Source organism: Mustela nivalis, assembly GCF_964662115.1.
Source record: "Mustela nivalis genome assembly, chromosome: 4".
NCBI classification, from domain to species: Eukaryota; Metazoa; Chordata; class Mammalia; order Carnivora; family Mustelidae; genus Mustela; species Mustela nivalis.
In genome coordinates, this window is record NC_139023.1 from 151004290 (window position 1) to 151028703 (window position 24414).

Here is a 24414-nt window from a genome sequence, read left to right on the forward strand (position 1 = left end):
GCAGGCAGGATAAACACAATGAGGTGATGCCATGTGCTTTGAGCAGCACAGAAAGATACTCTTTTTTTATGTATGCAATGTTTATACTTTTAGGTACTTTTATAAGGCAATCTCGAGACTGGCTGATTTCCAGAGGAAATTACTTCCATGACCTTAGCTTCTCAGTATTTTTGAACCTCCTGAGGACCTCCTCCTCATTACAAATAAGGCAGAGCACATGACAGGGGACTATCCCCAAGCACCACCACATGGAAGCAGTTCTGACTTTCCACACTCCGTGAGGGACAGCTGGCTGAGAGGCCTCCTGGGAGACCCGGAAGATTAAGCTGTCCCCAGAGTCAGCTCACTTTGTTATCTTGGGAAGAAGAAGACCTCTGAATACACGGCCACCATCACTTGGTGGAAGAGAGGATATTAAAACAATCTCCCCAACCAAATCAAACTAAACTAAACAACACTCCAATCTGGGAACGTAAGCACATAATACATGCTTGGCAAAAAATGCATGGTTGGCTATAGAACAGAAAGAATTATGTAAATCCAAACTATTGCCTCTTAATCCTTTAATTAGACTGAGTCCTTGAGAAGGAAGCACAATTCATTGTTACTGAAGGAAATCAAGAGCAAATACAGACTGTGACACACCTACACACACACGTGCCCATACACATAATGTAGCATATTCAAATAAATATGAATAAACACTCAGGCTAAAGGGCTCATGGTCTAAAAAGAAATTTATTTGTTTATGAGAGACATGATTTGGGACAATAGAAAGTTCTCCAGGGATGTGTTGGGAAAAATGTGGTGAGAAGACGAGACTCAGCAACCCACGGGCATGTCAAAAGATGTGCACAAACACTCTTGGGTGAACTCTGCTATGACTTCAGGCCAAAGGTGTTTGCTCACAGGGCTCTGACAGCTGAATGGCTAGAAGGCCCTGGCTCGAGGAATTTATTCGGAACCTTGCTTCTTTTTCTTCTTCTTCTTCTTCTTCGTCTTCTTCATTGGTATGTCATGTAATATAGCTTCCACTGCTTCCTCAACTTGCTTTTGCAGCTTTTTCTTTTCTCTTCTTTTTTTGGGCTTTGGGATAATGTCCTGGTCATCAGGGGGCCACACACAATCCTCTCCATCCTCAGCAGAAACACCAGAATTCTCATCCTGACAAGGGTCTCTGAGCTGCCATTCAGCTTGGTCTTTCTTCTTCTTGGCCTGCGGTTCGGTGTAAGTCTCTACATTTTTATCTTTTGCCTCTTTTTTTCTCTTCTTTCCCCTTTTTCTTTCCACTCGGGTCTCTGCAAGGTCAGGCCCTGTTGCTAAGACCTGTGGCTTATTCTTTAGCTCTGCCATCCGCTTGGCAAAGTACTCCTGGATGGTGAAGGCACTGGTCGTTGTAGTGGAAGACACATTCCCATCTGGACTGGCGGGTCTGGAATCATCATCCTAAGGTGGGGAAAAAGTTAAAACCAATTAAGCATCAACTGTTAACTCTTCACAGCATCCCAAAGAACTGCACATGGAACTACTCACCCTAAGCAGTAGAAGACCAGGCTAAGTGCCCAGCTTCCACCTTGGCTCTTTGTCTCCCTTTTGGTAGAGCTCAACAGTAAAGCACAGAACAAAATGGCCAGACACTTGGTTGAATACTGTATGTATTCAAACAGACAGAAGCTAACTTTGGGCAAGTCACCTACAGGGAATTGTGAGTAAATAGCTGCTTAGCAACAATGTTATGCCTGATGACTAAGTTCCCAGAAGCTCCCTTAAAAACACAGGGACACTGACGTTCTCCAGCTTTGTGATTTTATCGGACACCTATTTCAGCTCTATTATGGATTACACAGGTCTCTGTGCATTGACCCGGAAGCATAGATGAAACAGATATATGCTAGCCCTTCCTGTAACAGGAGCCCAATGCCAACCCAGAATCTGGTGTGTCAGGAACACCTGTCTCCTCCACAGACAGGGGTGGCCCTCCAGAAAAGAATGCACTAAGGCTGGAAGTGTATGTGTTCCCTCTTCCACACACAAAGGGTAGGTTATCATGGGGAACCATTCCTTCTCAGCTGGGGCTGGGAGGGAAGAGAGATGGCCCCATCATTACTCCAACATGGATTAGATACTCATGGCTCTGTTAGTCTTGTTTCCAAATGTGAAGAATTACTCATTCATAACAGCTGGCATTAAGTGAGGTTTACATTTTAATTTTAAATAAATACATTCAACTGTAAGGCTTTAGAAGTGAGAAAATTCCTAACTTGATAGCTTGGGATAAAAAATGAAATGCTACCATCATCATATGGGTTTTGGCTGGCTGACAGGAAGAGGATGAAAATGTGTGAGAGAAAATAAGTACCTACAAGATGAAGAATATAAGGACTATGGTTTATGTAGTCAATGTTTAGAGTAACTATGCCCACAGAAACTTTTGAAATAAGCCCTTAGACAATAATGCTAAACCTGGATTCATAATAACCGGGCTTCTTTTCATTTTTACTTACTTGCACAGAAGAGACTGGTTGACCCTTTCATGTTGGAAGGGTAGAAAAATGGCTTTCTGAATAAATCCATTTCCAAATTAGGATTCTACAAATTTTTCTGAACTTGTCAGGCAAAGTTCTGCCTATGCAGCTAACTTTATGACAAACCAACACATATAAATGGACCACGCCATGTTCTTGACACAGAACTCAAAAACCAGCTCAGTGGAATCAACGTAGCATCCTTTTTCAAATTCCAGCAGAATCAATACTCCATCAATGAACAACTGGGTTTTAGTGGCTATTGCCTCACAGAGCTCTCACGAAAGGATACCATACCAACAGTATCACAACTTACCCAATTAACACAAACCTTATTTTACTCAGGGCTAAAAACACAAAATTGTGGGGGCGCCTGGGTGGCTCAGTGGGTTAAAGCCTCTGCCTTGGGCTCAGGTCATGATCCCAGGGTCCTGGGATTGAGCCCTGCATCCGGCTCTCTGCTCAGCGGGGAGCCTGCTTCCTCCTCTCTCTCTGCCTACCTCTCTGCCTACTTGTGATCTCTGTCTATCAAATAAATAAATAAATCTTTAAAAAAAAAAACCACACAAAACTGTGTGGTCAATTTTTAAATTTCCAAATGTAAACAGCAGAACGTATGGAATAAACCAACTAAGTGCTGGAACAACTTCATATGTTACCTATCAAGCATTCAATTCTGGCTGCAATCCCATCATGTAATTTTGCAAAATATTTAAAAACAGCTGCCCCAGGAAAGTGAAACAAGGTCACTTGTCTTTTTAATTCTTTAAATGTTGAAAAAGCTGAAATTCTGCATAGCAGAATGAGAAATCTTCTCAAGGTGTCCTGATGCCAGCTAATCCCAGTTTGATGGGCAAGAATGCTCTTGCCTTCCATTTAAGGTACAAAGCCACACCCAGACAGAAGACAGTCTGTGAAGGTGTCCTGTTTATGTAAAGCAGGTCTCATTTAGTTTCATGGCATTAAAAGGAGTTTATTTTATGTAGGCCAGCTCATCTGGTGTCTGAGGAACTGAAATTTAAATTGTATCCTATGGCTCCTTACCTTGCTCACCTATGTATTACCTCCTTAATTCCTGCTTTTAACAGTTAAATCACAGGAACTAATTGCTAGCATTAATCACACTTTTAATTATTAGGAAATATAAGACTATTTTTGAGTCAGTTGTTGAATTCAGCAAGCCTTTCTAATTCCAGAAAATAATTATGATCATAATCAACTCCTTATGGTGATAAGGATTTTAATAACCACGGGCCATTGCACACCAAACTTAGCAGGGCATGGAGACAAGCAAAAGGTGCCAGCACCCAAATCCTATTTATCTCAAAGAAAGTGTAGGCAAAACAATGACTTGCCAGGGAGAGCCATTTAATGCCAGGGGCAGCCACCCTCCCACATCACAGGAATGTATCTGTTTTAAAAGCCACAGAAACAGAAGTAATCAGTTGCAGATCTGACTCTTGTAAGGGCAGTGCCTAGGACTCCTACAGCATAAGCTCTTATTTTGATTTTATAAATCATAAACCTAGTTTCTTACTATAGCAACTGTCATCCCTGTATTCTATATTCTTGGCCATGAATTTGAAAAATATACACCTTTTTAAGAAAACCAAAACTTTTTTCATGTTTGGTCTTTATTTCAAAGTAAGACTGAAAAAATGCAACAGTTGCTTCTAATCATTTGAAACAGACAACTTGCATCTTTCCACATTTCCATTAATCCCAAAATACAACCTCAAAAAAAAAAAAATCTATAATGCCACAAAGTGACTTCTACTTTTTCATAAACTTTGAGAATGCACCAATTTGTTAACAGTGTTCTAAATATCAGCCAAATAAATGACCAATACTTTGAAAACTTCCATTTCCATACAAAATGCTACCAAGAGCGGTATAGTTCTTACTAAACATTTGATTTACGCTTAGGGATTCAGGTAACCTTTTTTTTTTTTTGGAATTCTAATCCTTGCTGTTAACTAATGAAGGTCTTTAATGGATCCCATAGACTCTCTAAGCCTGTTACCTATTATTAAGTCAAAGAAGTAGGTTAAAGGAGGTCACTTCCAAAGTGCCTTGGAGGTCTAAAACTTACTGATCTCTGAAGAGACGTTTGTACTGCTCATATCACAGAGAAAGTACAGTGAGGCAGTATAAGCAGGCAGAAGAGATGAGCTCTGGTCATAGCAAAGCACCACCCCAACTGTTAAGCCAAGATGCTGCAGTGACACCAATATACATGCAGTCTACCCATGGGAAAAACATTTCTACACCACCTGTAAGAGAGCAGGCAGTCAACAAGGAGACTGAGTAATACCATTCAGAAGAGCTGAAAGAGCCAAATACTATTTTGTACTGAAGAGTTGTTAAGAATTTGTTTAAAAGAACAGACACTACATAGAGGATTAAATCAGTGAAAGCAAAAAACTGGAGTGACTATTAACTATAAATCTGTTTTATACCTATATCCTGAAAATCATCCTAAATACTTCTAAGAAAGGTCACAAAAATCTAAAACTTGTTTCCCCATAAAGCAAATTCCCATAAAGCTTTACTTAAATCTGCTATGTTTAAGCTAACTTCATTGTCTCATTAATTTACAAAGTAAAGGAAAAACAAAAAAAAATTGTCTTTCACAAAGTCCAATATACAGCTTTTTTAAAAACCAAGAACATATTACTATTTTTTTAAATTTTATTTTTCCAGTGTTCCAAGATTCATTGTTTATGCACCACACCCACTGTTCCATGCAATACGTACCCTCCTTATACCCACCACCAGGCCCTCCCAACCCCCCCACCCCAAAGCTCCCTGTTTCTCAGAGTCCAGACTCTCATGCTTTAGCTCCCCCTCTGATTTCCCTCAGTTCACTTCTCTGTTCCTTCTCCTAATGTCCTCCATGTTATTCCTTATGCTCCACAAGTAAGTTAAACCATATAATAATCGACTCACTGCTTGACTTATTATTTCACTCAGCATAATCTCCTCCAGTCCTGTCCATGTAAAAAATGATAATAAATTATCTTTTCGTACTTAACAATTTTGAAGGTTCTCTTTTTCTATACCTTGGCTTCAAAATCCCCATCGATCCTTCACATACCCTAAATTTGTGTTCTCCAAAGGCAGAGCGTGGGGGAAATGCTAAAGATTTTACCCAACTGGAATTAAAACTGGTGGCCTTCTGGAATGAATGATGGGCAGCCTCTCCCTTGGCTTTTATGCCTTCACAGCCTAAGATTCTTTAAGTCCTGGCTTGAGTGGGCCAAGAATTTTAATAGCTGCCTAGTTATGGCATGCTCAAGGAGAAATGCAGGCTTTCACTTTGGTCCAGTGACCGAAACAGGTTGTAGAGTCGTCTGTGTGGGAGCTGGGCTCTGCCTGTGGAATCCCCCCAAGCTTTACGCTAACTACAGCCTCCTGTCAGTTCACGTGGTCAGGGACATGTCCGAAGTAAATGTGCATTTCCAGGACCAAGCAGGATACCTAAGACGAAGCTTTGCAAAGAAAGAGGTCCATGAACGAGGAGGGGAAATGATAAGGGAATAACAAAAGCAGTTTTAAAACAAACCTCTCCCTAAATTTGTAATATGTCCACTGTATTGCCTTCCTTTTTGTCAATTACTCAAAAAGACCCAAGGGTACATTTAGAGTCTTGAAATCTTTTCCATGTATTTTAGAACCTACTCTTTTAAAAATATAAAGTGCAATAGTTCCTTGTGTTGTTCTGTTTCCTGAGTTAATATAGTCTGTTCCCAGAAAATCTCAGTCTTCTCATTTCTCTGAGCTTACAAAAGTACATGTTAACCAGTCAGAATGGTTAAAATTAGCAAGTCAGGAAACGACAGGTGTTGACAAGGATACAGAGAAAGGGGAACCCTCCCCTACACTGTTGTTGGGAATGCAAGCTGGTGCAGCCACTCTGGAAAACAGTATGGAGGTTCCTCAAAAAGTTGGAAATAGAGCTACCCAATGACCCAGCAATCACGCTACTGAGTATTTACCCTAAAGATATAAATGTAGGGATCCAAAGGGGCATGTGTGCTCAAATGTTTATAGCAGCAATGTCCACAATAGCAAACTGTGGAAAGAACCTAGATGTCCATCAATAGATGAACCAATAAAGATGTGGTATATACATAATGGAATACTATGCAGCCATTTGCAACAATGTGGATGGAACTAGAGGGTATTACGCAAGCGAAGTAAGTCAATCAGAGAAAGATAATTATCATATGATCTCTCTGATATGAGGAATTTGAGAGGCAGAATGGGGATCATGGGGGGGTATGGAGGGAAAAATGAAACGAGATGAGATCGGGAGGGAGACAAACCATAAAAGACTCTTAATACCCCAAAACAAACTGAGGGCTGCTGGGGGGTGGGAAGAGAGAGAGAGGGTGGCTGGGTGATGGACATTGGGACGGTATATGCTATGGTGAGTGCTGTGAATTATGCAAGACTGATAATTCACAGACCTGAACACTGAAGCAAATAATATATGTTAATAAAAAAAATACACACTGTTTTTAATTTGTAGTTAAAATAATGCAACTTTGGAGAATTTCATTTGAAATGTGAAGCAAGATACAATTAACAGGGGGAAATGCATGTGCAAATTAGTGGTTGTTTTCATGAGGGATTTAATCTTCATGTTCATTTAAAAGTAGGTGATTATTGTGTGTCTAAAATTTTACTGTGAGAAAATATTGGTCCTGGGTGTACAAAATAAAGAATTCATAATGTTTTTTTTTTTTAAAGATTTTATTTATTTATCAGAGAGAGAGAGAGGGAGAGAACAAGCACAGGCAGACAGAATGGCAGGCAGAGGCAGAGGGAGAAGCAGGCTCCCCGCCGAGCAAGGAGCCCGATGTGGGACTCGATCCCAGGACGCTGGGATCATGACCTGAGCTGAAGGCAGCTGCTTAACCAACTGAGCCACCCAGGCGTCCCAAGAATTCATAATGTTTAAACTAAAAAAAAAAAAAAAAATCTGACAACCAGTTTTCCCAAATGATAGCTGGGGCCTTAATTTCTACCCAAGCAATAAATATTCTGTGGGATGTAACTCAGAAGTGCCTGTTCCTCACTTCACAGAACCTCAATGGTTTAAAGCTAGAAGGTACCTGTGGGAATGCTGCAGTCAGTTACAGAAGGAAACTTGACCCAACAAGGCCATACCTGATGTACTGAAGAAAGCAGCCACCATTTCTGAGATGCCTTCAAAATGCCAGTCACTTATTACCATAAGTCAGCCCATGTGACCCTCACAGCAGCCCAAGGAAAGGAACTGTCTCCATTTTACAGATCAAAGCGCTTAACTGCAGAAGGTCTTGGGGCCACAAGGCTGCCAGAAACAAAGCCCTTTCTCTTTCCACTATAGCATCCTAACTTTTGGCCTATGTCACAGATTCACTTGTTGCTGCTGCTTTCTTCAGAAATCATCCTAATATGGAAATGTGTATCAGTTGGTCATATAACCCATGGACTAAGATCCACACTCAACTTTGACGAGGGCAGAAGGTAACTGATGCAAAAAGCTTGACGTAAAAAAAATGTGACCAGAAATAGATATTACTTTCTAAACAGAAAAAAACAAAAACAAAAACAAAAAAACCCAAACAAACCCTTATGTAGTTTGCAGTTTATATAAATAAAAAATAGCCTAAAACCAGGCTGAAGAGGTTTATAATTAGTCAAATTAGCATGTAAATTCACTTAGCAAAGTGTGAGGGTTTTGAAGCAGGAAGTAAAAGTTGAGTCCAAACTTCCACCTAAGGTAAGACTCCCTCATGGACAGATGTCTTACAACTTCCAGCCAGATACCTCTAATACCAAAAGCGATTACTTGGGGAGGCGGGCAGTACCTCCTACTGTTAACTTGCTTTGTCTCCGTTTTCTCAAAAGCAGTAGTTAGATTCCAGTGGTCAAGCCTATATATACTTGCGCCATTATGAGGGCTGGAGAATCTTGGGACCTAAACCTATCTTTGGCAGTTCTGAATTACCATTGGAATTGGGAGCAGTGGGACAGACTGGATGTAAAGGAAACAAGACTTTGCAAAGACAGATCCTTACAACATCAATTATAATACATCACAATCATCTCAGGTGCCTGAAAGATGCCCAAAACTACACATGTCAACTTTTCTCCAGTATCCACAGAATTTTGAGTTTATTGGGTGTTTCTCTTACATAAATCTCTCCTAGAGGCTCTGCAGCTTAATGAGCTATCTGCTCAAACACCTCTGGGTTCACAGTTCTCTTTGCCTTTCAAACATGTATACTAAGGTGGATTAACAGCAAAATGCCCAAATAAAAAGGATTCTCCTTATTGCCTTCAAAAGGATGTTGTTAGTATCTTTCAGGGCAAGAAAACAGAGCAGTTTGGGTTGAGAATTCAGTGAGATGTTTTGGGCAAATGCACTATAAATATAAAAATCTTAACTTATGATAGATTTAGTACAGCAATGGGATTTCAAAGGCAAAAGTCTTTCAGCTCACTGGCCTCTCTCATACGTGACATCTTAAGTGACAAGATGACTGAAGCCTTTTGATTTCCATATTAAAACACATTCTACAACAGCAATCCTTCAACTTTCCTCATTGAAAGAAAAAGCAGAGGCCCTGAGCTCGAAAGCAATGGATTTAGCAAGTGATTAGCTCTGACAGCTGGTGCCTGCAGTGAGCAGATGCTCACTTCCTCTCTTCTCTGTCCTCAGCTTGGGCTGGATCAGTCTGTGCAAAGGTAAGAAAGCTTGCAGAGTGAGTGCTTTGAAAGAACATTTTGTATCTTTTCCAAGTTTTTCAGCAGGACAGTTCTGAGAAACACGAATTATGTCTTGACATACTCCTGGGATGTAGAAACTGCACCCATTCATTTTGGACAGAGATAAAGTTATGGAGTGATTTCATCACTTACAGGATGAGGCACTGCTGGAATATGTATGCGCTACAGCCTCTGCCAACAGATGGGGCAGAATGGGCTGATGCAGTCACGCATTATGCGGGGCCTAGGATGTTCCTGTAGAGCCTTTCCACATAGTCAGGTGCATCAGCTTCTTGAAGATGGAGTGCAAAACTGCCTCCTTCAACAAGGCTGATCACTTGTGACATATCCTCTCTTGTTTACTGTCTGTGACTAGCAATTAATGAGCTACTTTTATTTTCTGATTCTGTATAATTTGCTGTGTAAGCATCTTCCCAGGGAAATGTTAAGTTCCTTGAGGGCAGAGACCATTCCTATTTCATTTATATTCAGAACACACTCTCCAGGGAGGAAAACCACATGGTAGGTGCTCAAGGAAAGCACAGAAGATACAAAGCCCAAGCAGATCAAGGCTGATACTCTCACTACCACCCACTGAGCCGTAAGTTTTGTATATATTGGTAGAGATCTGTGCCTGCCCGGCAGGCCTAATGACTAGAAGGTGCTTGGAAGGGTAGGAAGAAGAGAGTCAGCATTTTGCAGTATACATTCTTCCCATCCAGATGAAACCATTTCCTTCTCATCAGATGCATGGCATGTATTAGAAGCACACTATGCAGGGGCTCCAGCAGAGGTCTCTGGAACAGCGATGACAAACTATGGCGCATGGGCCAAATCCAGCCTGCTGCTGATCTCTAAACACCTCACAAGTTAAAAAACAGGTTTACATTTTAGGGGTGCCTACATGGCTCAGCTGGTTAAGTGTCTAACTCTTGATTTCAACTCAGGTCATGATCTCAGGGTTGTGAGACTGAGCCCTGCTTGAGATTCTCTCTTTCCCTCTGCCCCCACCCTAAATAAATAAATAAATATATATATATATATATATATATATATATATATATATATATATATATTTTTTTTTTTTTTTCCATTTTAAATGGTTAGGGGGAAATCAAAAGACTATCTTATGACTTGTGACAATTATATGCATTTCAAATATCAATGTCCTTAAATAAAGTTTTGAATTGCAACAGTAAAGAATTTGTGGAAGTCTGTTTCTCTCTAGAGAGAAATAAACATAATAGATGCTAAGTAAGTATTTGCTGAACAAATAAATTTATTATCAAATATCTGCTTTTGGAAGTATTAGATGCTCTGAAGTATACACACATACACACATATACATACAGACACATACATCTACATCCACATTTATACGGAACTGGGGGGCTTTGGGTTTGATGGGACTTCTTAATGTCCATCACTTGTTATCTTCCTGAATTAATGCTGGTGAATAGTAGAGAGGCTGCTAACTGCTATCTGATTTCAAGTAGCAAAGGATGGTAGACAAGGAGAAAGTCTGATGAAGTGATCAGACATCAAAGAGAATTCTCAACACCCTACAAACCTACAGAGATATCTTTCTAATAATTAGGCATTAGAACTTTCTTGGAATTTACAAACTCAGATGAATAAACTGGACACCCTCAGAGAAGATAATGGAAAACTAAAAGGGACAAAATATCTCGCTCTGCACTGAACAACAGGAGGGCAATACAAATAATGCCAAATTCCTCATATGAAGGCCAATGCTAACAAAACTGTTCATGTCTATTTTTTTTTCTTTTGCCTCCTCAGTTGTTCCAACTGCCATCCATTAAAAGAACCAACATAAACGTGTTTCAAAATGATGGTTCTCTATGGCAATAATTTTTCAAGTAACTGACATCAAAACTCCTGACAAGAGTCATACAGCCTCTGGGGAAAAAGAGGGGAAAGAAAGAGGAGCAGGTTTCTTGCCTCCCTGAAAGATCCTCAGGCTCAGAAGTTGCAGTGACTCATGTGAAAACATTTCACAACATACTAGCCCTTAGAAGATAAACGAACCTCCTGCAAAGCTAGAAATGATCAATGTGACGTAGATACCAACTTCTTTAAATGAAGTCTAAAATTAATCCAAACTGACTATATTTTATAATTCTAGGTCAACTGGTTCTCTTTGCTGTTCTCTGGAGGCAGGACAAATAGCTTTTATCCATAGTTGAAGGGTAGTCTCTGAATCTTTTTTTTAAAAGATTTTATTTATTTGACAGATACACAGAGATCACAAGCAGGCAAGGAGGCAGGCAGAGAGAAAGGGGGAAACAGGCTCCCCACCGAGCAGAGAGCCCAATGCGGGGTTCAATACCATGACCCTGAGATCATGACCCAAGCTGAAGGCAGAGGCTAATCCACTGAGCCACCCAGGAGCTCCTAGTCTCTGAATCTTAATGAGCAAAAGCAGAGGCTACCTGAGAATCTGATTCTTCCATCTTTACTCCAGAAAAAACATGATAATTGCTTAGGAGTCATGAAAACTCATACTCAGCTTCCTTATTATAGAAAGCACAGCATTTTTTGAAGAGTTCAGAGAACCTAGTACTTTGAAACTAGGATTAGAGGAAGAATAGTTATCTGGAATAGTCAAGATTACTTTTTTTTTTTTTAAGATTTTATTTATTTGACAGAGAAGAGACAGTGAGAGAGGGAACACAAGCAGGGGAAGTTGGGGAGGGAAAAGCAGATCCTCCACTGAGCAGGGAGCCTGATGTGGAACTCGATCCCAGGACGCCGAGATTATGACCTGAGCTGAAGGCAGATGCTTAAAGACTGAGTCACTGAGGTGCCCTCAAGATCACTTTTAAGAGAAAGGTAAATTAGGTAAATGAAGTCACTAACAAAAGAAAGTCCCTCAGTTCTTGTATATTATATAAGGTTAATAACCCTTCTATACTCTTTTTAATTGACCAGAAATCAAAATAACAATTAAAAACATTTAAAAATACTTTTTAGGGGCACCTGGGTGGCTCAGTGGTTAAAGCCTCTGCCTTCGGCTCAGGTTATGATCCCAGGGTCCTGGGATCGAGCCTCACATTGGGTTCTCAGGAGCCTGCCTCCTCCTCTCTCTCTCTCTCTGCCTGCCTCTCTGCCTGCTTGTGCTCTGTCTGTCAAATAGATAAAAATCTTAAAGAAAAAAAAATACTTTTTAGGAGTAGATTTGGTAGGGCAAAATAATTCTATTTTTAAAGGATATTTAAGTTATTAGTACGAGTAAATTAAATAAAATTCTGAACTCGGGGAGTCACATAATGTAATAAAAGTAAATGACACAAAAATATGACCTTGAAAAGGCTCAGGTCCAATGATTTGGCCATTTTGTCCCTCATGAACAGCCACTGAGCACCTATCATTTACCTGACCGTGGTTGGGACCTTGATAAGAAACTCCCATCCCAAGGGAGACAGACTGTAAAAAAATAATATCAATAAAAAAATAAGACCAGAGTAGATCTCATGTAAGTAGTTTTCCCACCACATCAAAAATTAAAATTAAAAAACTGCACTGGGAGAAACTAAATGATAAGAAAACCAACTGCAAAACAACTCAGTTCAATAAATCCCTAATCGAGGGGCGCCTGGGTGGCTCAGTGGGTTAAGCTGCTGCCTTCGGCTCAGGTCATGATCTCACGGTCCTGGGATCGAGTCCCACACCAGGCTCTCTGCTTAGGGGGGAGCCTGCTTCCTCCTCTCTCTCTCTGCCTGCCTCTCTGCCTATTTGTGATCTCTCTCTGTCAAATAAATAAATAAATCTTTAAAAAAAAAATAAATCCCTAATCGATTAAAGGGAGACCACAATTCTAAAGAGTTCATAGAAAATAAATTAGCCATCAGGGAAATTCATATCAAAACTACAATGAGATACCACCTTATCCCAGTCAGAATGGCAAAAATTAACAAGGCAGGAAACAACAAGTGTTGGCGAGGATGTGGAGAAACGGGAACCCTCTTACACTATTGGTGGGAATGCAAGTTGGTACAGCCACTCTGGAAAACAGTATGGCGGTTCCTCAAAAAGTTAAAAATGGAGCTACCCTCCCACCCAGCAACTGCACTACTGGGTATTTACTCCAAAGGTACAGATGTAGTGAAAAGAAGGGGCACATGCACCCCAAGGTTCATAGTAGCAATGACCACAATAGTCAAACTGTGGAAGGAGCCAAGATGCCCTTCAACAGACGAATGGATAAAGATGTGGTTCATATACACAATGGACTATCACTCAGCCATCAGAAAGGATGAACACCCACCATCTGCATCAACATGGATAGAACTGAAGGGGTTTATGCTAAGTCTCAAGCAGAGAAAGACAATTATCATATGGTTTCACTCATATGTGGAACATAAAAAATAGAACAGAGCATCACAGGGGAAGGGAGGTAAAACTGAATGGGAAGAAATCAGAGAGGGAGACAAACCATGAGAGACTCTAGACACTGGGAAACAAACTGAGCAACTGGCTGTTGGAAGTGTCCAGTGAACAATTTCTTCCAAAACTAGTAACAAAGCATTAAGCCTGGCCTCCTTAATACTGTAAAGTCTTGCAAACTGGGTCCTGAGCATCTAGAATATTCAGAATGACATCATGCTTCCTGCTTCACCTGGTGAGGTTCCAAAGAGGACCCAGAGGGGAGATGGTGATGCCCAGATCCACATCACTGGTGTCCCTGCAGACTATTTCATGAGAAGCGAAGCATTGCCTTCTCACAAGCCACGGCCATGCTCTAACCCAAAGGTTCATCCTATTTTCGTTACATTACAGGATGAAAATCTGGGAGAGAATGTTATTTCTGTTTTCCTGGCAGGAGAGAGGGTTAGGAGGAAAAACGAGCCAATATTTCACTCTTCTCTTCCAAAACTGAGCCATCTGTATGTCAATTTCTTATTATCACAAAAGCTCTCAAAACCATTTGCTTGATCTGTCAACAAACAAAAAGCCAAATCTAATCCTTTCAGTCCAAACCTACGCCCTGGCAAAAGTCTAACTAAACAAAACAGTCCAGTGACTTAACAACTCTTGGGTTATTTTGGTAGTTCTTCCCTTTACACCCCCCCCACCGCCACTTCTTTTTCTTTTCTTCTTCTTTATTATGAGTGTCTTATTATAAATTGGGTTTGTGAACTATAAGACAATATAAATTTTTACTGGTACTAAAACAACTTTCAAAAAAGCAATGACCCACTTTCTCCTTTCTGGCTCTTATAGAAAGTAGAGGCAGGCTCCCAAAGCCTGTTTGAAGTCCTTGCTGCCAGGAGATGGTCGGTTTATGTCTCTTGTCCTAGGACAGGAAAAGGATGCACTCTCGGCACTGTGTGCTAGGGAGAGATAAGGCCAGAGATTTCTGTCCTCAGCACCTTATCAGCTTTTCCTGCTACTTTCCAGAGCAGACAGCACCATGACTGGCTGGCAATAAACTAAACTAGTCTAAGGGTGTGTGTGTGTGTGTGTGTGTGTGTGTGTAGCTTGAGATAGGTGGGGGGAGGTAGAAAGGGGTATAAAATGAGGAAAAGAGATGAGGTTTTCAATATATCTTAAAATGGTTTGGTCCAAATAAAGTTGCCCTTCTCCCTCACCCCCCAAACATATTTGTTTTTGATCTCTTTTTGCTAAAACTGCCATTAACAGGGATAAAAGGTTTTATAAGAACTTCCTTTCTGGTTGGAATGCACTACCACTTTCCTTGCTTTGAGCCCTGCCCCTAACTGCCGTATGCTACTGGCTTCTGGGCACGTAGCACAAGACCCATCTGCTGTCTATGCATATACGGGGGCCTATAAACCACAGGCTGCAGAGAGAATGTTTTCTTAGGGCACATGTGTCTCATTGAGACAACTGGTATTTTCTGTGGCCAATTCCATTTCCATCTTGCAGAGGAAGGAGCAAGGCTATGAGAGGCTCCTCCAAATACAGAAGGATGTCACTGGTAGCCTCTTTCATTCTGCAACAAATCACACCTGTAAATCCAAAAAGGCTTCTATGCTTTAGAAATCCTGGTCTTTTTCCAGCTGGGGGAACAAAGACAGCTGCTGGGGAAGAATCTAGACTAAGCAGGGAAATTTAAAATTAGTTATGGCCTTAGTTATTTCTAATGAACTCATACAGAAGTGATACATATTTAGCAGTCTTCTTTTTAAAACTTTTACCATGGAAATTTCCAAACATAGAAAAGCTGAGAAAACAGTAAAATGAACCCAATAATATCCAATACTGAGCTTTAACCATTATCAACACAAAACCATTACCAACTTTACTCCCATTAATTCAAAGCAAATCAAAGATATCATGTATTTTCATCTACAAATGTTTTAGTATGTGTGTCTACAAGGTAAGAGCTCTAAGAAAAATCCATAACTAGAATACTATTATCACATAAAAAGATTAACAGAAATTGTTTAACATCACTAAATATCTAGCCTGTATTCACATTGGTTTAATTGTCTTTTAATTCTTTTATTAATTTCAATTCAACTTATAATTGTCTTTTATTTCTTATTATAGTTCCTTTGAATCAGTTTCCAAATAAGGTCCACGTATATATTGTGATTAGTTGGTAGGTCTCTTGTCTTTTAGGCTATTCATTCTCATTCCCTCTTTTGCTTTTTCAATTTCTTACTGATGAAACCAAGGCATTTGTGCTACTAAGTTCTCTCAGAATCTGAATTTTGCTGGATGGATCCCTGTGGTTAAGATGTCCCTGTCTCATGGATGTCCTGTAAAGTTAAATCTCGAGGCAGCTTTGTTTTCCAATGTAATACTCCTCCAATACAACATGTTGATTTATGAAAAAGTGGGATGGGTTCATGGTTAAATAAGCTTGGGAAACAAGCCTATGCTATTCCTCCCTTTGATTCATAATGCACACTGTCATCTGAGGTATCTAGTAGTGGTTAAACTTCAGAACTTACCAAGTTATTTCACTTTGGAACCCTTTTTGGCATAAAATTCATTGACACCCCATGGAATTAGTGTTCTGCTGAACCTGCTTTAAGAAGGTGTGTTTACACAGATACTGCCATGGTCTGGATAAGATGAGCAGTTCTTCTGATTAAATCTTAGAGCTATATCTTTGATTTCCCTTGTTCTAAGGGGGCAGGCTTTTCCCAATGAACCATACATTTTATGCAAAACTGGCAGACACCTGGAAGGGAAGTGACAAGAAGACCAGACAAGCATTCTGTCATGAACAACCAGCTTGCTAGGTGACTTTGGGAAGAGAGGTTAGCTCTTCTCCAGATATCCCATTATTGACATGGAACTATCCATTCCCAGGCTTAGTCAAAAATATCACTTTTCCATCCTGTAATGGAAGGTGATAGAGGAATAACATGTCCTATATCACACAAGTATGTATGTATCAAGTTTTAAGACTGCCTATACTCTAATCATTTTTTTACAGAATTATGTGCAAGCATTAAGAGCTATATGTTCTGACCAATCAGATAATCTGGGTGAAGAAAGATCTTAAAACCAGGTTCCACTTAAAAGTTTGTGCATAGTTCAAACTACAGAATAATTAGTAATTTCTAATATAATTAAGAGGGTAAAAATGGAGAACATAATCAAGAATCAATGAACATATTAAAAAAATCATATTTAAGAAAGTAATTCCTGGTGTACCTGGGCGGCTCAGTGGGTTAAGCCTCTGTCTTTGGCTCAGGTCATGATTTTCAAGGTCTTGGGATTGAGCCCTACATCAGGTTATCTGCTCAGCAGGGCGCCTGCTTCCCCACTCCACCCCCCACCTGCTGCTCTACTTGTGATCTCTCTGTCAAATAAATAAATAAATAAAATCTTAAAAAAAAAAAAAAAAAAAAAAAGAAAGTAATTCCTAAAAACAAAATGAGATAAATACATGTGAATACCTAAACAGAATGGAATTCCAAATGACCTTAAAACACCATAATTTGACTGTACATACCTTAACGGGATTTACCCTAAGGACAAAAAGAAATGCTAATACAACAAAAAGCATTTCAGCTTTTTTTTTTCTTTCTTTTTTTCTGGATAAGTTGTCAGTGTTTTTCTCTAACTATCATGTAGTTGGGATAGAAAATGTAATGGGAAATAAATAAAATAATAGTATAATGATTTTATTTCTAGAATCCATAGATTCCAAGAGTTCTTACTGTGGCAAATAAAGATAATAAAAGATTAATAATGTTAAGTCCTATGGTCCTGAATTTGAACCAGTAATATGAATATAAACACATAATTTATTTTATTATTTAAAAAATACAGTTTGGGAGCCTGGGGAGCTCAGTCAGTTAAGTGTCTGCCTTCACCTCAGGTCCTGATCTCAGGATCCTGGGATCGAGCCCCACACAGGACTCCCTGCTCAGTGGGAATCCTTCTTCTCTCGTTCCTTCTGCTGCTCCCCCTGCTTGTGTACATGTTCTCTCTCTGTCAAATAAATAAAATCTTTAAAAAATATATAGTTCTATCTATGCAATAAGGGCTAGGAACAAAGACCAACCTAATGGCAATGAGCAAACCTACTGCCCAGACTGTGGTCTCCAAACATTATTTACCACCAAAAGGAACCAGAGAGAAATGGATGACTCCAAGTCTGAGGCAGCAAACTTATATAGTAAGCCTGGAAAATCTCTTCCTGAGTAAGAAGGAATGATCAAATACCATTATAGGGTCATGTCAAAAGAATTCAGGACCCAACCTGAAGAGGTTTCCACTGGGCAAAGATGGAAAATCTGATCATTAAAAAAATAAATGCAACACACTGAAACACAACGGATGTATTTTACTCCATGAGTGATACAAAAAAGGAAAACTCACTAATCACTTTTAGACAATGCTAGAGAATCTATTCTATTTAAAAACTGGTAAATAAAGGAAACAAATAAAATATCTATTATTTATTTATTACCTCAGGGCAAACAGATACGTGGAAATTTTTATTCTAAATTTCATTCTAAAATTGGAAAAAAAAAAAAAAACGAACAAGATATGGAGGGAATCCACAGACTGAAAGAAACTTAAAGCCAAAATTTGGTGCTCCTGGGTGGCTCAGTTAGTTAAGGAACTGCCATGATCTCAGGGCCCAGGATGGATCACAGTCTAGTCCTGAGTCAGGGTTCCCTGCTCAGCAGGGAGTCTTCTTCTCCTTTTCCTTCTGCCCCTCCCCCTCCACACGCCTCCTAACTCTCGCTTTCTCTCTCTCATAAATGAAATTTTTTTTTAAAGATTTTATTTATTTATTTGACAGACAGAGATCACAAGTAGGTAGAGAGGCAGGTAGAGGGGAAGGAGGAGAAGCAGGCTCCATGCTGAGCAGAGAGCCCAATGCGGGGCTCGATCCCAGGACTCTGAGATCATGACCCAAGCCGAAGGCAAAGACTTAACCCACTGAGCCACCCAAGCACCCCTCTCATAAAATCTCAAAAAAAAAAAAAAAAAGCCAAAATCTGTATCATTTTGAAAATGATTATCATCAGCTTTTATAGAATAACGGTCTTGGAATTATACATTTTTAAAAAGTCCTTTAACCTTTAGACATATAAGCTCAGTACTGAAGTATTTATGGATAAAATGTTATGATTTCAGGGATTTATTTCAAAGTAACACAGAGAGGATAAGTGTCTGGGGTATTTGCCTCTCTCTATCCATTTTCACAGGCTAGCCATATCAGTATGCTAGCTGTCCCCTAAAAGGCCCTTTGCTTTTTCAAGGATCTGTGTCTTTGTGGAAATGGCTCTTTTCTCCTCCTTGCAAGGCCTTTCAACTTAGCCAACTATGACTCCTTTAAGAATCTACACATGTGTTACCTTCTTTAATCTCTGCAAGCTGAATTCATTGCTACATCACATATGTCCTCAGCAATCAATGCTTTTGCTCCAGTTGATTGTGTAAACCTTAATTTACCAACTAGACCCTGAGTAGGGACTGTGTCTTACTCATTTAATCATTGGTCATGCAACAATGCTACTGGGCGACAAGGGCAAATACCCGAGTTAAATAGAAGAAGGAACTGGAAAAGTCTCAAGCAGGGGAAGTACACAGGAAGAAAACAATTAAAATAGTATCTTTTAGAAGAAAAATGATGAAATAATGAGAGATTATTACACTGAAGGAGTCACAAACAAGACTCTAGGATGAGCCTGATTTATAATTTCAAAGCACAGATACACAGAAACAGGCTCTGCCTATGGCTCACTTGGAACTCAAAGACATCCAATTTTATCTATTTACTTTAAGGAAGTGCCAAGGTATCAGTTCTAGATCTGTATAAGGAAAAAGGAGTCTAAAATAAAGTGAAACCAAATAATGTGCTATGTATCATGATTAATCCAATTCCAAGTAAAAAATTAAAAAATAAAGTAATATGAATGCTACACTTTTACCTCCCTAACAACACATTTATTCCCTTAAAAGGGAGGAAGGGATGGGATGAGCATAAGGATGATCATCTAAAATTAAGTGATTTTTTTTTTTTCTTAAGAGAGAGAGACAGACAGACAGCAGCTACTTTGACCTCAGCCACATCAACTTCTTACTAGACAAGTCTCCAAAGGCAAGGTAAACAAAGGCAAAAATGAACTACTGGGATTTCACCAAGATAAAAAGCTTTTGCACAACAAAGGAATAGTCAACCAAACCAAAAAACAACCTACAGAATGGAAGAAGATTTTTGTAAATGTCTTACCAGATAAAGGGCTTAGCACCGGGTGAATGGATAAAGAAGATGTGGTATACATATACAATGGAATATTACTCAGCCATCAATGACAAATGAAATCCTACCATTTGCAACAATGTGGATAGAACTGGAAGGTATTAAGCTAAGCAAAATAAGTCAACTGGAGAAAGACAATTGTACGATCTCACTCATGTGGAATTGAAGAAACAAAACAGAGATCATAGGGGAAGGGAGAGAAAAATAAAAAAATATGAAATCAGAGAGGGAGATAAACCATAAGAGACTTTTAACTTTAGGAAACAAACAGGGTGGCTGGAGGGGTAGAAGGTGGGGGAATCCGGTGACTGGGTAACAGGCATTAAGGAGGGCATGTGACATAATGAGCATTGGGTTTTATATACAACTGATGAATCACTGAACTCTACCTCTAAAGCTAATAATACACTATAAGTTAATTAACTGAACTTAAATAAAATAAAATAAAATTTAATAAAGAGAGAGTGTACATGCATGCATGAGTAGAGGCAAGAAGCAGGGAGGACCAGGGGGAGAGGGAGAGAATCTTAAGCAGGTTCTGTACTGTGTGTGGAACCTGATGCAGAGCTCAATCTCAAGATACTGGGATCATGATCTGAGTCCAAATCAAGAGCTGGATGCTTAACCAACTGAGCTACTTAGGCACCCCAAAATTAAATGGCTGATTTACCTAAGTGAAGTGTCAATATTTAAAAAATATTTTAAAAATACACCATATGAGCAAATTACATCAAGCAGAGAAAGTCAATTATCATGTGGTTTCACTTGCTTGAGGAACATATGGAATAGCATGGAGGACATTAGGAGAAGGAAAGGAAAGATGAAGTGGGGGGAAATCGGAGGGGGAGACAAACCATGAGAGACCATGGACTCTGAAAAAACAAAAACAAAAACAAAACAGAGGGTTTCAGAAGGGAGGGGGTGGGGGTATGGGTTGGCCCAATGATGGGTATTAAGCAGGACACGGACTGCACAGGCACTGGATGTTATACACAAACAATGAATCTTGGAACATTACATCAAAAATGAATGATGTACTGTACGGTGGCATACATAATAAAAAAATAAAAAATACAGCATAAATTTTAAAAGATTTTCTTAGGATCACACAGTACACAGGCACACAATTTCCAATCTGGAACTTCAACTTTGGAATAAGGATTAGGTAAATATCTAAAGCTCACACTCTATTTATAAGGTTTACTGATACACAGAAATAAAACTAACTTAACTGATTTCCAGAGTCTACACAGCAATTTTCTATAATTTAAAGCTACCTTCCTTTTAGAAGGGGCATTGATATGAATGTTCAGATTTTACTTAAGTAGCTTCCTCAGGTGGGCTTTCTTGTTTGTAGAAATAGAAACCCCAACAAATCTAGGTTATTGAAATCAAGACATAAAATAAATGTAAGTACTTATTAAAAAGTGATTTGGAATCCAGGCTCACAAAATGCTTCATGACCAGTTAAGTATAACTGAGAACCTCCATATGATTTTAGGAATTAGAATGAATTACAGAAGTCCTGGATATCGGGGGGGGGGGGGGGGAGGAGGCAGAAGCGATTGGAGGCTGGCTCTCATTACTACTACTACTCTGCTTTAAACAACTCTGATGCAGAAAAGATAAACCTGTCAAAGAACAGCTGACAAACATTTCAGCCTTGTGTTGTTTGCAGAGACTTGAGTGCCACTCGAAGAAATAAACCTCTGAATGAACTTCCTAGAGGTTCAGTCGGCTTCAGATAAGAATTAACAGAACCCTGACAATCAGAAAGACCTACCAGCACTATGATTTCTAATAAACACAGAGAACTTACAATTTAAATCTTAGGGAAGAAAAAAATAATTATTTGGAAAATTCCCGTAAAGGTTAAAATTCCCTTTAGGTTAAAGACAGTTTTAAACAGAATTTTCTGGTTGTTATAAAGCAGCTCCAATGGAATTACATAAGATTATAATTTAATGACTGATAAGCATCAAAAAACATGCTAAACTACACTTAGAGCTATTAGTGAGATCCTACTAATTTAAGGTTGGGGTTAAGCCTCTCTCATTATCTCTATGGAAGGACTGGTCTAGCAAATTAACAAATAAGAATCTTCCTTTAGCATTTAGTTTAGAACCAAAGCCTATAAAAGAAAAGATTCTTAGTTCATCCGATGGTATTTCAGTGGTAAGTTATCCAAACAACATAATTAGAAAATAGCTTGAATTACAAAGAATTCCCAAAGCTAAGGGAAATACTTAAATTACTTAAAAGAAAGGCTTTCAGGTAGCTTCAAGCAATTTAGTAATGCTCATTTATATGCAAACATTTGCTGTACTAATTTACAATTAGTTCTTATCAAATAAGCAGTTTTTCCCCTCTTTTGGCACAACAGCTCTTCAACTCCAAATTTCAACAAGAAATATAAGCAAATGTTGAATGTAAATACTTTTCACAACACTGAACAAACTAGGTGTTGAAAGACCCATTTCCAAGTACTTAATGTAGAATGTTCGTTGCTTGTGTATGTGTATCTCCATCTATACTCACATGCACCCTATGCAAGGCTGGACTAATGCATTATCGTAAAGGAACACAATGCAGCGTGACTACTTCCTTCCTCCTTAGCTAGACAAGTATTTAGACCAGTTGCCAGGCACATCAAATTCCAGATGGTAGAATTAGTTACCTAAAAAGATTCTGGGCCATGTGTACTATTAGATTAAGAGATTTTCCATGGCTAATATGGCAGGACTAGAACATAGTAAGTAGAAAGACAAGGCTGTCCATTTCATCACTGACGGCGCACAGATCTCAGTGAAATGAGATGTTCGGATTATACTTAGTAGTAAAGTAGCTTCCCCAGGACAGCTTCTTTTTTGTAGAAACAGAAACCCCACCAAGTCTAGGTTATTGAAGTCAGGACCGAAGTTTAAGCATTTGTTAAAATGCTATTTGGAGTTCACGATCCTAGTCATTTTTTCCCCATTTTCATTCACCCCAAATGCCTCGTAATGCTATAGAGTAATCCTTTGTCACTTGTTCCTTTGTCAATTTAGTCATTAAAAGTAATTAGACAGTTGAATTTGTTGATGGTCAGAGAAATCTAATATTTTCTCAGTTTTTCTTGTTTTGTAGTAACTAACCATGTAAGTTTGTGATAGCCTGGTGGGAGGGGATGAATAAATTAGGTAAAATTTATCATGTGCCATCATGGGAAGAGCCTTAAACTATAGGTGACTTTCTTGAGGCAGTTAAATCTGGTAATTAGCAGCCAGGCCCGAGTCTGTGAATGGGATAGACACTTTCTGAAACCAATGAAAATGTGAAAAATCCCTGATGTCATCGCTTACTCTTCTTACCTAGTCTGTTCTGTAACATCTGTTTTTTCAACACCAAGTAGCTTATTCATCACTGGTAAACAGGGGAAATAAAATGTGGAAGCTGCGTGATTTTTCCTAGGCCAGGGGAACCAGGCCTGTTTGGGCAGAATCCCATCCTCAGAAGGAAAGGGAAAAACCCCCAAACATCAAACCTCTCCATTTGGCTGTTGTGCCTGCAGGATCCTTCCAGTTTTATTTTTAGGAAGTTAAACTGAGCACAGGTAACAAATGCTATGCTGTGCCCCCTAATCCAGCTGAACAGACTGAAGGGTCTGTTCCTCAAGGAGCTGAACACTCTCAGCTGTCAGTCCTTTCTGGGAATAGTCACCGTTCCTAAAGTAACACTCCCATTCCTGGGGGACAGGGAGGCTAGACCCAGTGACCAGTTAATGCAGGGCCATAAAACCCAGCTTCTGCCAAATAAGTAGGGTGGCTTTGAAGAGGCCCCTGTGGAGTCAGCTGAGGACCCGTGACTGTATTATAGCAGGCCAACTTCTCTCCTTGCCAATCCTGCTTCCTCTCTCTTTGCACCCCCTCCCACCCAAGGTAGTAGTCCTGAAAACACCTCCCAACATACTTCCTACATGCTAATTAGCATCCATTTTTAGAGTCCACTTCCCCCAACAGATCTGCAACAACACTGGCATCCAGGGCTCTCTCTGCAAAGAGCTCTCGGCTGGTAGCAGACTGCATGTCACTGTGTTCACCTGAATGGCAACCCACAGCTCAGAGTTCCACTTCCATCCTTAGTAGCCAATGTATTCATTCAATATTGTTTTTGAACATCTTTAAGATTCCCTAAGTAGTCTCCCTGGTCTGAGTGAATTATCTCATGAGCCAATAATTACTGTGTGTGTGTGTGTGTTTGTGTGTGTAAGAGAGAAAAAGAGGTGGTGGGGGAGGTAAGCAACATGTGTGTTCTTGGTTACAAAACTGAAAAGATTTTAGCAGTCTACCTCTTACCTGATTTTTTCCCATAAGCTTTGTTGTTCTTAATGTGGAATTTGCAAAATGAGATATTTTTCCACAA

General features: G+C 39.5%; 1 protein-coding gene across 1 annotated transcript in view; it reads right to left on the bottom strand.

Moving 5' to 3' along the window:
- Nucleotides 1-719: 719 nt before the first annotated feature.
- PINX1 (PIN2 (TERF1) interacting telomerase inhibitor 1) overlaps nucleotides 720-24414 on the bottom strand; it is an 85394-nt gene continuing 61699 nt past the window's right edge. Inside the window, exon 7 of the mRNA XM_082726911.1 lies at nucleotides 720-1446. Coding sequence (XP_082583037.1) covers nucleotides 955-1446 — 492 coding nt within the window. The 3' untranslated portion in view covers nucleotides 720-954. The remainder of the gene's footprint in view (nucleotides 1447-24414) is intronic.